The sequence below is a fragment of the Acipenser ruthenus genome, chromosome 33 (genome assembly GCF_902713425.1).
Source record: "Acipenser ruthenus chromosome 33, fAciRut3.2 maternal haplotype, whole genome shotgun sequence".
NCBI classification, from domain to species: Eukaryota; Metazoa; Chordata; class Actinopteri; order Acipenseriformes; family Acipenseridae; genus Acipenser; species Acipenser ruthenus.
This window is the reverse complement of record NC_081221.1, coordinates 6,398,148-6,410,162: the sequence shown is the minus strand read 5'-3', so window position 1 is coordinate 6,410,162 and position 12,015 is coordinate 6,398,148. Positions and strand designations below refer to the sequence as shown.

At 37.7% G+C, this 12,015-nt stretch overlaps 1 protein-coding gene across 16 annotated transcripts in view; it reads left to right on the top strand.

The window, feature by feature from the left end:
* Positions 1–12,015, top strand: part of LOC117433252 (microtubule-associated protein 2-like) — a 105,204-nt gene that overhangs the window by 31,126 nt on the left and 62,063 nt on the right. For all 16 annotated transcript variants that reach the window (XR_004548901.3, XR_004548900.3, XR_009310058.1 and 13 more), the window contains one exon: positions 5,807–6,058. Coding sequence is in view for 6 of the 16 variants with exons in the window: in XM_059006541.1 (XP_058862524.1) it covers positions 5,824–6,058 (235 nt within the window). In the remaining 10 variants the exon portion in view is untranslated. The remainder of the gene's footprint in view (positions 1–5,806; positions 6,059–12,015) is intronic.

The following is a 12,015-nucleotide window of genomic DNA, read 5'->3' as shown; positions in this document are numbered from 1 at the left end:
ATGGGGAAGCTGGGGCAATGCTTTTGATGATTCCTCGCAGTGTCAGACGCTGCCAGAATAGACAGCAAAATAGGGGTAGAAACTGCCAATAAGTGATAGTGATACTGGATCCCACTGATATATGATTTAATTGTGCCTGAACCCAGCTGGAGAGAGTCCCTTGTGTGTGCGATGAAAGCGAGGATCCAGTCAGGAAGAATCCGATTTTGAACACAGAAGACTGAATAGCAGTTCCAGCCTGTGGTGTAAGATGGCCTTGTGGATGGAGCGAGAGGTGAAGCCGTGTAGTTTCTGACAGATTGAAGGAGCTTAGATAGAGCTGAGTTTAATTGAACACCGGAGTGCTGGAATAGCAGGGCCTACAATGGGACTGGAGCTGCTGCTTGGATCAGCTGGTGGAATCTGGTGATCTGGAGGCAAGAAAGCATCGGCAGTGTTATTATGAATGCCTGCAATGTGGCGTGCTTGAATAATTAAATTATAAGACACTGAAATCCATATAAGGCGACGGAGTAAGCTCATGATGAGAGGGGAGGATGAATGGCCTTTGTTGATAATATGCACTGTGGGTACATTATTACTGAACAATAGGATTGAGTTCCAAGACCACTGATGGGGGCTATGAATGGCTCTGCCATGAACCCTTTATGTGTGCTGACTGATTGAGAGTCTGAGGTTGCTTGGTTTTTCGCTCAAAATGATTGTAAAATATATTAAAGGTATTTTATATTAATTGAGCCTGCATGTGTACTGTTCCAGAATTTCACCAATACTGTCAGCCCATGCTATGTCACAGGGTGCATTTCAAAAGGCAGTGTGCCATTTCAGATTACTGTACCGGAATGTAGCTTCATTTAATACAGCAATACAGTTTTGATTGTATTTTTTATAACAGCTAAGATGTTTGTCAGAAATATTTAATGTACAGCCCTTAATGTTTTGCTGTCTGGCTACTATTATTCAGCCTACATTTGAGCTTTAAGTTTTGTTTGTACTGTACACCTGAGGTTTCAGAACAGTAATACTTTGAAAGTATTTTTAACCAATGAGACATATTTCTTTACAATCTGTGCTTTCTAATTTAAACACATTTGTGCTCAAATTCAGTGTGACTATACAAATCCATTTCAAGTTTTCATTTGTTGGCCTGTCTTGTAGTCACTGTGTCTTCTGTGCCAACACAGTATCTCATAAATCATTTGAGATGTTGGCTTTATTAAACTCCATATAACAACACCCTATTTTGACCCTTGACCGCCTGTGACCCGAATGGCTTGCGGTGACATCAGACCAGGAAGAGACAGACAACAATACTGCGAAGCGCTAATGCACAAGTTTATTATAAATAAAAAGATTGAACAAACAAAAAACAAAACACTTTCACCAAACAAAACAGCACAGTGTCCAAAATAGACAAACACAACTGATACGGAACAAACAAATATCGTGCTGGTGTAAAACCAGCACAAGTAGCAATTGTTTTAGATAGTCTTTCCTTAACCCTTTGCGGTCCTATGTCGGACCAGGTCCAACATTACAATTTTTCCTTTCCGGTCTGATGTCGGACCCTGTCTGACATCATCAAAAAGGCGTCATATACAGGTCCCTAGTCAGTTTTTCTTTGGAAAAAGCAGAGAAAAGCTTTCAATAGCCGAGAAGCCAAAAAAAAAAAAAAAAAAATGGAGGCGGATCTGAGCAATACTGAGCAATATCTGCTGTATTACTGAATTGTGGTTTGTCACACTTGAACAAAAGTTATTGTATTTCTTGCTCTTATTGTATTACTTGTATTGTAACACTTGAAATGTATTTGCTTACGATTGTAAGTCGCCCTGGATAAGGGCGTCTGCTAAGAAAGAAATAAATAAATAATAATAATAATAATAATAATACACATAGTCCCTTCACCACAGACATAACATGCATCCAGCGCTCAAAGAAAATCGCGGACATTTACCAAGCTAGTAATAAAATAATGACTTGGATAGCATTATTGAGGAGTTCGGTGATAAATCAAGTGATCAGGAGATGATTTATCAGTATGCACTACTATGAAAAGATATGTGATAAATACAGCAAACAAGGAGTGGGGCAAGGCTGGAGATGCAGTACTGAGTGTCCTTTTGATATGCAGTGCCCTTTAAACCTGTTTTACTGTGAATAAAATTACTTTTAAACAGCACGTGTAAAATAAACAGCTTGTGTGAAAATAAATTAGACCTGACGCGCCTGACAGGCGCTGAATAAATGGACCGCAAAGGGTTAATCTCACGACTCACGTCTCTTGTTCCACCTCTGAACACACTAACCCCGTTCAGCCAAAGCTGCAGGTTTTTTTTTACATGTGATCGTCTCCAGAATAGCAATTAATTAATCAATCTGGACGGTCACATTCTACACGAGTTTATCATGAATGGGAAATTTCAACCCCATCCATGCTGTAAAATAATTAACAATAAAACAACATGTTTTAAAACACCATACCATACATTTAAATAATAATACAACAAATACAAAATAATATGTATACACACAGGGGCAGGGTGTACCCTGTCACACCGCCATATTATAATCATGTGGCATTTTGGTTTCTGAATGCTAAAGACCTAACACTTTGAGATATTGGCTTCATATTCATTGTGTGTATGCTAACTGTGTTGGTCACAGTGTAGTAAATGGAGTACTAGTTTTTGTTCTAGACTAAAAAATAAAGAGTTGGAGCAAATTAACCTTTACATTCAGCACACTATTCACAAGTTGTTTTTCCTGCAATCACAGTCTATCAAACGCCCATACATACTAAGGCTTTACAAAGGTTTTCCATAGTAAAAGTATATGAAAGTGTAATAAAGCATAGAGAAATTATGGTAAACATTGTTAAGACCAAGGAGGTATAGGAAGGAATTTTGAAAGCATGCTAAATGCATAGGGGTATTGTACTAAGATGGGCCAATCGCAGCACAACATACCGCAATTTGCATTTTCGTTACGACAAGTGCACATTTTGTCGTATGTACTAAGAAAAAAATATGTTAATGAAGAGAACCACAATATACTAATTTACATATTATTTGTGTCTTCTTAGCGAGATCTCTAGCGAGAGTTGTACGACATTTTTTCAAATAAAATAGCGTTAGTTGAGCTGTGGTTTGTTGCAGCAGAGGGTGCCCGAAGGATAATCAAAATAACATTGTTTTTGTTAAATGTAAACGTCATCTGTACAATGCATTCTGTTCCGTCTTCATTTTACCTGTTTTAATACTGTTACAGATACAAAAAAATGAAAGGCAGTTTAATTCCAGATACTATAGTGGGACACCAACCTTCACCCCCAAAAAGTTTTTCATAATCATACAGTAGCCCCTTGCTAAACCGAACATGTTTGTCCAACATAGGAGGTGTGTTTAAAAACAATACAATAAAATCGCACACACACATACATTTACAGTTCTCTATGTATTTTAAATATAAATAATTGCGCTGAAATAACACTAATGTGTTTTGGGTAGGCTACACATTACATTATGTAAAAATATAAATATGTACAGTAGGCCTATACAGTATACAGTACAGTAGTAAAATCAAATGAATACCTAGCACGCTTTTTTTGTACTTTAGCCTACCGGTAACAAAGTAAATCATGCTGCTGCCTTGTACACATTGGTGTACAGTGCGAATAAAAGATTATTTTAAAATGAAACTAAATGATTTTAGGGTTTTTTATTTTATTTTAATTATTGTTTTTAACTAGGTCTACTTAGTAGCCTCAGGGCTTGAATTTCAGTGCGGGGTTCCGAGAGTCACGCATTTTCCAAGTTGCTCCCGCATATCTGCAACTGTCAGTGCGGGAAAATCCCGCAGAGATATTTTAAGACACCAAGCTACTGTATTTTCCACCCAATTTAGAATGCCTGAAACACTACAACAATCTATAAGGAAGTGGGTGTCAGTGACGAAAGCACTATGAGCTGCATTCCGAGTAGTTCTGGTTAGAATAAATAAATAAAAGTAGCACTGGATATTTTAAGTACCGCAAGACTTTATTCTCTCGTACGTGATTCTTGGCCGCTATCTGTAAGGATTATAGAAATTAAGCACACTGCAGTAAGTAAACAGTTTTGAAAAAAAAAAAATATGATATTAAGTGTATCTAGTTGTTGTTTTGTAAATGGTGACTTTCACTTTAAAACTCAGCCCCATTCATTTTGGGTCGCCAGCGCACTGAAGGTTACGCACATATTACTCAGGCACCGTAAAAGCCACCTACCTGGTTCAGGGCTTGTTTAAAATACAGAGGGTCTTTCCAAATATGTATTCAGTGTGTGTGTGCAGTACTCCTAGCCAGAACTACGATCACCTCAAGTTAAGCCTCTCATCATGTGACAGAGTTCACAGCTTAGGTTTTGTTTTGAGCCTATTCCCTCTAGCAACTAGACAGAAAGGGACGGTATTGTTGGAAAGCTTAGAAGCTCAGCCTCCCCCCCCCCATGTTAATTTCATATTGCGGTTCAATGGTGCAGTGTTTATTTATTTATTTATATATATATATATATATATATATATATATATATATATATTTTTAGCCATCTATGATTACAATATATATATAGCAGTGACCAAACATGAGGATTTTTTTTCTTTTTTTTTCCTACATATATTCTCATCTCCACCACATATAGTATGCCTTACTTAATATGAAAGGAAATTTTGTGGCCTTTCATTTGATATGTTACATGCATGCAGTACAAACTATCCAGTAGTTAAACATACATAAATGAAAACAGTGAAAAACAGGCGGAAATAGAGTGTAAAGAGTTAAGAAAAAGAAATGGAGCGCTGGTTAAAAAAAAAATCACCTTTTTCTTCTGCTGCATGCAAAAACTTCACGACAGGCAATGGCAAAAGCAATGGAGAGTGCTCTGTGTCACAGTGATGACCAGCTATAGGTCTCCTGAAAACAGCCTATTTTAAAGTAACACCATTGTGAATGATGATGCAGTACAGATGCTCAGAATGAGCTGGAGGGGTTAGTGGCACATGTGTGCAGTCTGTTGCTCCCAACACTGGAAAATTGTCGGCAGCTTTAGTACATCTCATTATAATATTTGAGAACCCTCATTTGCACTATCTCCACCCCCTTTTTTCAAATGTATGCAGGAACGCCCTTAATTATATATTCATATACGGTTGAACCGCAAAGAAAAACTGCTGCCTCAAAGCATTCTCTAAGAAGTCGCTATCAGCATTGCGCATGTTTAGTACATTTCACCCTAGACTTCCAACTCGTTTGTAACTGGTTTGCAACTATTGCGACAGGCGCAACACTTTAGTACATCTACCCCATAGTATAATAACTGTAGGAAGCACATGGTAAAACTTAATAAGGTGGCACTCCCTTTATCTCTGCATTTCACAGTTTTGGGAATTAACTGTAATTGTGTAGATCCCACCTTCAGTTTATCCTGCAAGTGCCAAAAATAAGGAGGGAGTTATAATGAAGTACAGTAATTACTGTCTACAGCAGAGCTCAGACATGCTGATAAATAGGGTCATTTTTAATCTACCTTTGTAATTTAAAGCGACAGTATACTGCATGTTAAAATGTGTAAATATCTACTTTTAATTTGGTACTCGTTGGGAGTAGTTGATAGTAAAGACACATCCGCTGACAGATTTTTAATGATACATTTTTTAAGACTGAATGACGATGACAGTCTAAAAAGGCAGTTAAAGGGGAAGTGATTTTGCCACAATTTACCTATTTGTGGCTCTTTTAAAAGTTTTTTTTTTGTTTGTTTACTTTCAGGCTATTATCGTGTCAGTATGGCTCAGCAACACGAGGACTTCACAATGAATGCAGCTGTCCCTGAGAACCAGGCTCTACAGTTCAACTCGGGAGAACCCATGACAGCAGCCCCAGCGGAGGCAGTCCCAAAGGAGGTCCCGGGGGAGGGGGGGTGCGCTCCCCTCCAGAATGCTGTTCCCCCCACGGTGGAGGTCAAGGAGAACGGGGTACGCGTTGCAACACACCTGGGATCAGGGGAAGGTCAAATGAAAGGTAAGCGAGATCCGAAATGCTGTACGCACAGTGCTGCATGTTCTCTTGGTGACTGACAGTGTGGATACATTAAGTTTATGTCTGAATCACATTAATTTGGTACCAGATCAGAAGGCCCAGATGTGTCTGTCATTTATCATAGTTAACTATTACTAAAGCAACTCACACAACTCTTCATTGTAAGACTATCATTTAGGGCTGGTTGGTTCACAAGCCAGGAATTCGAAACTAGTTCAAAACCTTCGTAGTTTCAGGCATTCCAGCACTGTCAGATGATTCTTTTTTTTCTCTGTTAACAGAAACTGTTTGACAGTGTGTTAATACTATAAATCACACATTAAAAGTCACTCACATTTATATAAAACCTATTACTTAAACAAAAGTTGTATTAAAATCCACTACCAAATCGTTATACATAGCACCTTTTTTACCAATAGCAGCGCCACTGCCATGCATTGAAGCAGAGTATTATGCCAAAGCAATAGAGGATGTAAAATATGTACTAAAACCTAGTGTGCAACAATAATAGTAGGCTAAAGCACTGCACCTTTAAAAAAAAATAAACAAACCACAGTTGACAGGTCACAGCACAGAGGCAGGCACCACCAGTGTACAAGAAATGGGTTTCAGAAAGATAGAAGACAAGAAAAAAAAGACAAAAAACAGAGTAACCTGTAGTTTATCTACAGTTTGCAGAAATATGTATTTTGTTTTGGAGAAAATGTGTATTTATTTTCAACAGACTAGAGTGCAAACAGGGGAATAAGTATTAGAAAGGTACCCAGCATTTTGCAAAAAATAAAGTTGATAAAGTGTAAGAATGAATGAATTAATAATGTATAAAGGTTGCAACCTTACTTTTTCGGATACTGTGACAAGGATGACCGAGGTTTGAGACTCAGAGACAGTATAAAGTTCAAAATAAAGCTTTTTAATAAACAAAAATACAAGATAAATAGGCACAAGGGCCAAACAAAAAGGTTTCAAACACAAAACTTACAACAAAAGTACGGCTTCCAGGCTGGGCATTGCCTTCACTGGTTTCAAAACTTAACAAAACAGCACACACAGAAAACCGCTTCTTCTCCTTCCAGAACTCTCTCTCTCTCTAACTGGGAGACTGAGGCCTCCTTTTATGCCAGGTGGCTAAGTCCATAATTGAATAATTAATTGGCTGATTGCTCCCACCTGACACAATCAACCTGGGCAGGGAGGAGAATTTAACTCCTTCCCTGCCAGTATTTCTAAGGGCAGAGCCCTACTCTGCCACAGATACAGTAGTCTGTGTTTGGAATTTGAAACTGTTAAACAGCTGATGTTTTTTAATTTGGTGTAACAGAATGACTTGGCACCAAATCTTTTATTATTACAGTGACTGTAGCAATGATCAATGTAGTCGTAGGGGGTGATTTAATTTGGTGCTTTTATCAAACCACAGGAAATTCTTGAATGCTGAATGTGAAAGGTGTGGTCCTTTATGGGCGTGCAGATGCACAGGATGTATAGTATTGGTGGTCGGCACAGTAAGTCAACGCGAGTAGGGATGGGAATTTTAAACGTTTAAACGTATAAACTCTAAAGAAGTGGTAAAACGTTTAATAATATGCTTGACGTATAACCGGTCACGTGACAAATGTCACCAAACGCATATTTTTAATGCATTAATTCTAGTAAATTTATCATCAGTAGTCCGTTGCGTATCAGACTGCTCTAGTGCCACAGTAAGGGCAGATAGTATAAAAAGAAAGGGGTTTGGCAAATGCCTCCAAGTAGCTTTTCTAGTTGGTGCAACAGAAAGATTGACACTGGGGCAGGCTTTATTCTCGGTCGATCTGGCTCTTCATTGGTGCACTGTGTGTGTTCATGCCTGTAGTAGGCGTGGTATGGTATCAATTCCACGGCAGGGTTAAATAACGTTAATGACCAGCGTTTTTTTTTCTGAGTTCTATATTTAAAATGGCATCTCTAAACAAAGGAAGCCACGTTTGGAAGTATTTTGAGGAATCAGACGAGAAAACCGTGATATGTAAATAATTATGCCAAACAAAATTACGATACCACAAAAACACAAGTTAAATGTTTCAGTTTGAAATGAAAACATTCAGAATTATTGTGGATGGAGCTACTGATGGCAATAAAAAGCAAACATCCATAACAACATTTGCTATAGATTTGGCAGAACAGGGCGTGATCACGTTATCCCCTATGAGGACAGTGCATGTGATTCGTGAATTCGTGAACGAATACTTTTCGTTTTGAAATTGATGTAAGATTATCCCAATACTGTGCCGACCCATAAAACAGTAACAGCGAGGCTGGAAAAATTTAAAGAAAATCGTGCTGCAGCTTACAAAACTTTCAAAGGTAGAAAAAGTTGCAATTACCACAGATTCAAAAACAAAGTACACAGAAAGAGTACTTGGAACTGCAAACACAAGTCAAAAAGGAAGTTAGAAAGGCCAAGAGAGAGTTAGAAATCAATATTGCTAAGGGGGCTAAAACCAATTCCAAAATGTTTTTCCAATATTATAACAGCAAGAGAACATTCAAAGAGGAGGTTAAATGTCTAAGAGACACAAATGGCAAAATCATAGATGAAGAAAAAAAAATAGCAAATATATTAAATGATTACTTTTCACAGGTTTTTACAAAGGAGGACACGAACAACATGCCCCACATGTCGACCTGTTCCAATCCAATTTTAAATAACTTTAGCATAACAGAGACAGAAGTGTTAAAGGGACTAGGAGCTCTTAAAATAAACAAATCCCCCGGGCCGGATGAGATCCTCCCAATAGTACTCAAAGAAATGAAAGAAGTTATTTACAAACCGCTAACCAAGATCATGCAACAGTCTCTTGACACAGGGGTTGTACCGACAGACTGGAAAATAGTAAACATAATACCGATCCACAAAGGGAGACAAAGCCGAACCAGGTAACTACAGACCAATAAGCCTGACTTCTAATATATGTAAACTTATGGAAACTATAATAAAATCCAAAATGGAAAATTACCTATATGGTAACAATATCCTGGGAGACAGTCAGCATGGTTTTAGGAAAGGGAGATCATGTCTAACTAACCTGCTTGACTTTTTTGAGGATGCAACATCAACAATGGATAATTGCAAAGCATACAACATGGTTTATTTAGATTTCCAGAAAGCTTTTGACAAAGTCCCGCATAAAAGATTAATTCTCAAACTGAACGCATTAGCGATTCAAGGAAATGCATGCACATGGATTTGGGAGTGGTTAACATGTAGAAAACAGAAAGTACTGATCAGTGGAGAAACCTCAAAATGGAGCGAGGTAACCAGTGGTGTACCACAGGGATCAGTATTAGGTCCTCTGCTACTTCTAATCTACATTAATGATTTAGATTCTGGTATAGTAAGCAAACTTGTTAAATTTGCAAACGACACAAAAATAGGAGGAGTGGCAAACACTGTTGCAGCAGCAAAGGTCATTCAAAATTATCTAGACAGCATTCAGAACTGGGCAGACACATGGCAAATGACATTTAATAGAGAAAAGTCTAAAGTATTGCATGCAGGCAATTAAAATGTGCATTATAAATATCATATGGGAGATACTGAAATTGAAGAAGGGAACTATGAAAAAGAACTAGGAGTTTATGTTTACTCAGAAATGTCTTCCTCTAGACAATGTGGGGAAGCTATAAAAAAGGCCAACAAGATGCTCGGATATATTGTGAGGAGTGTTGAATGTAAATCAAGGGAATTAATGTTAAAACTTTACAATGCATTAGTAAGACCTCACCTAGAATATTGTGTTCAGTTCTGATCACCTCGTTACAAAAAGGATATTGCTGCTCTAGAAAGAGTGCAAAGAAGAGCAACCAGAATTATCCCGGGTTTAAAAAGGTATGTCGTATGCAGACAGGCTAAAAGAATTGAATCTATTCAGTCTTGAACAAAGAAGACTACGCGGCGATCTGATTCAAACATTCAAAATCCTAAAAGGTATAGACAATGTCGAGCCAGGGGACTTCTTTGACCTGAAAAAAGAAACAAGGACCAGGGGTCACAAATGGAGATTAGATAAAGGGGCATTCAGAACAGAAAATAGGAGGCACTTTTTTTACACAGAGAATTGTGAGGGTCTGGAACCAACTCCCCAGTAATATTGTTGAAGCTGACACTCTGGGATCCTTCAAGAAGCTGTTGATGAGATTCTGGGATCAATAAGCTACTAACAACCAAACGAGCAAGATGGACTCATTGGCCTCCTCTCGTTTGTAAACTTTATGTTCTTATGTTCTTATTCGTGGACCCCATTCCCAAATCTTCCCATAGATGGAAGGTTTATTTCACTTGAAAATTTGTTCTGTAAGCTTTTGGACCGAACAGCCGTTTATGTTTAGTACAATTTTTATTTTTATGTTGGAACTATTGCACTAAAGTAAAGGACCTCTGAGACACACTTCAAACAGGTAGGCTAGGCATCTCTTCTTACAATTTAATGTAAAGTTGTGTGGATACGTGAATTTGAATACGTTGCGTTATTTAGTAATGCTTGCCCATATACAATTAAATGCACAAGAAGGCAAACATTATATTAATTACTTAATATATTACTTTTTTGTGTGTTAATTTGGCATTTAAAATAGGACTTGTGGCAATGTTTGGAGGTTTATGTACAATAGTACAGTATGTAGAGGAGAGTGGTGTTTGATTCGAGTACTCGGAAATTGTAATGCTCAAGTACTCGTCTCAAGCAACAATAGATCTCAAAAATCCCACTGCTACTACCAAAGACCGCAAACTTTTAAATCTCTGAGGCAGGCTTTTTAATATCAGTCACAGTGCTCTTTAAAATTTCAAAATATTGTGCTATTTTATCCCTGGTAATACCTTTTCCAGAAGTGAAAGTATTTCCGACTTTTTTCAATTGTAAGCACAGCACGCTTTCACTTTAGTGCGGTATAGTGGGTGATGTTAATCTCTTTTTTTTTGTTTTTGTTTAACCATAATAACAAACAAAAAACCCTACAAAAAAACGTAATAGGTTCCTGTTTTTTTGTTAAATGAAACTTTAAGAAACACACTATTCTAAAAACATACTATCTGAAAATATGTTCAATGTGTATCTAGTATATAGTTATATCTTCACTAGTAACTTTGATTACAACCATAAATATAAACATTTAAATATATACTTTGAAGTGTACGTGTTTTTTATTGATTTATTTATTTGTTTTTTACTTTGTAGTTAAGTCTTTGTGATGTTAAAACGTTATTTGCTTATTTAGGGGTTATTTGCTTAGAAAATACTAACCAGGGCTGTCAGTATCAGAATGTAATATAAAGAGTGTGTGTGTGTGTGTGTGTATGTAGATATGGTTTAAACGTTCATAAAAATGTACCAAAAGCACATCCCTAAAAACGAGGTCAACATTCTGCTTTTCTTTTACTTCTGTAAAGGCTGTTGGTTATGTTGAACCAACAAATGAAAGCTGAATCAGCCACCTGGTGAGCTGCATTTTAATCTCTCTGTAAAACACACTTCACTGATCTTCAGTATCTGATTGCAGTGGCACAGTCGTAATCCCAGGATCTGGGTCAGTTCCTTAAAAATCATCAGCTGAACACAAGTGGTCATTATGAAACTGCTCCGATTTGACATGAAAATATCAACTTAGAGGTTGACCATTTCAAATCATTAGCCTTTCTTTGTCAGTGTCAGTCAGTTTGACCAGTCCCCCCATGGCTCCACATGCAGGCACGGAGGGGCTGTGTGACCCAGCCGCGGAGCTCCATCGGGAGGAAACGGACTGGGTGGGAGACTATGCAGAGGTGCATCTATAACTTATCCCACTGCCCGACTACTATAATTATCAACATAACACGCACACGGAAAAAATGCACAGACTGTATGGGTCAATTCAGCATAATTAAGTGGAGTCATTGAGAATGACTTCTAGTCATTTGT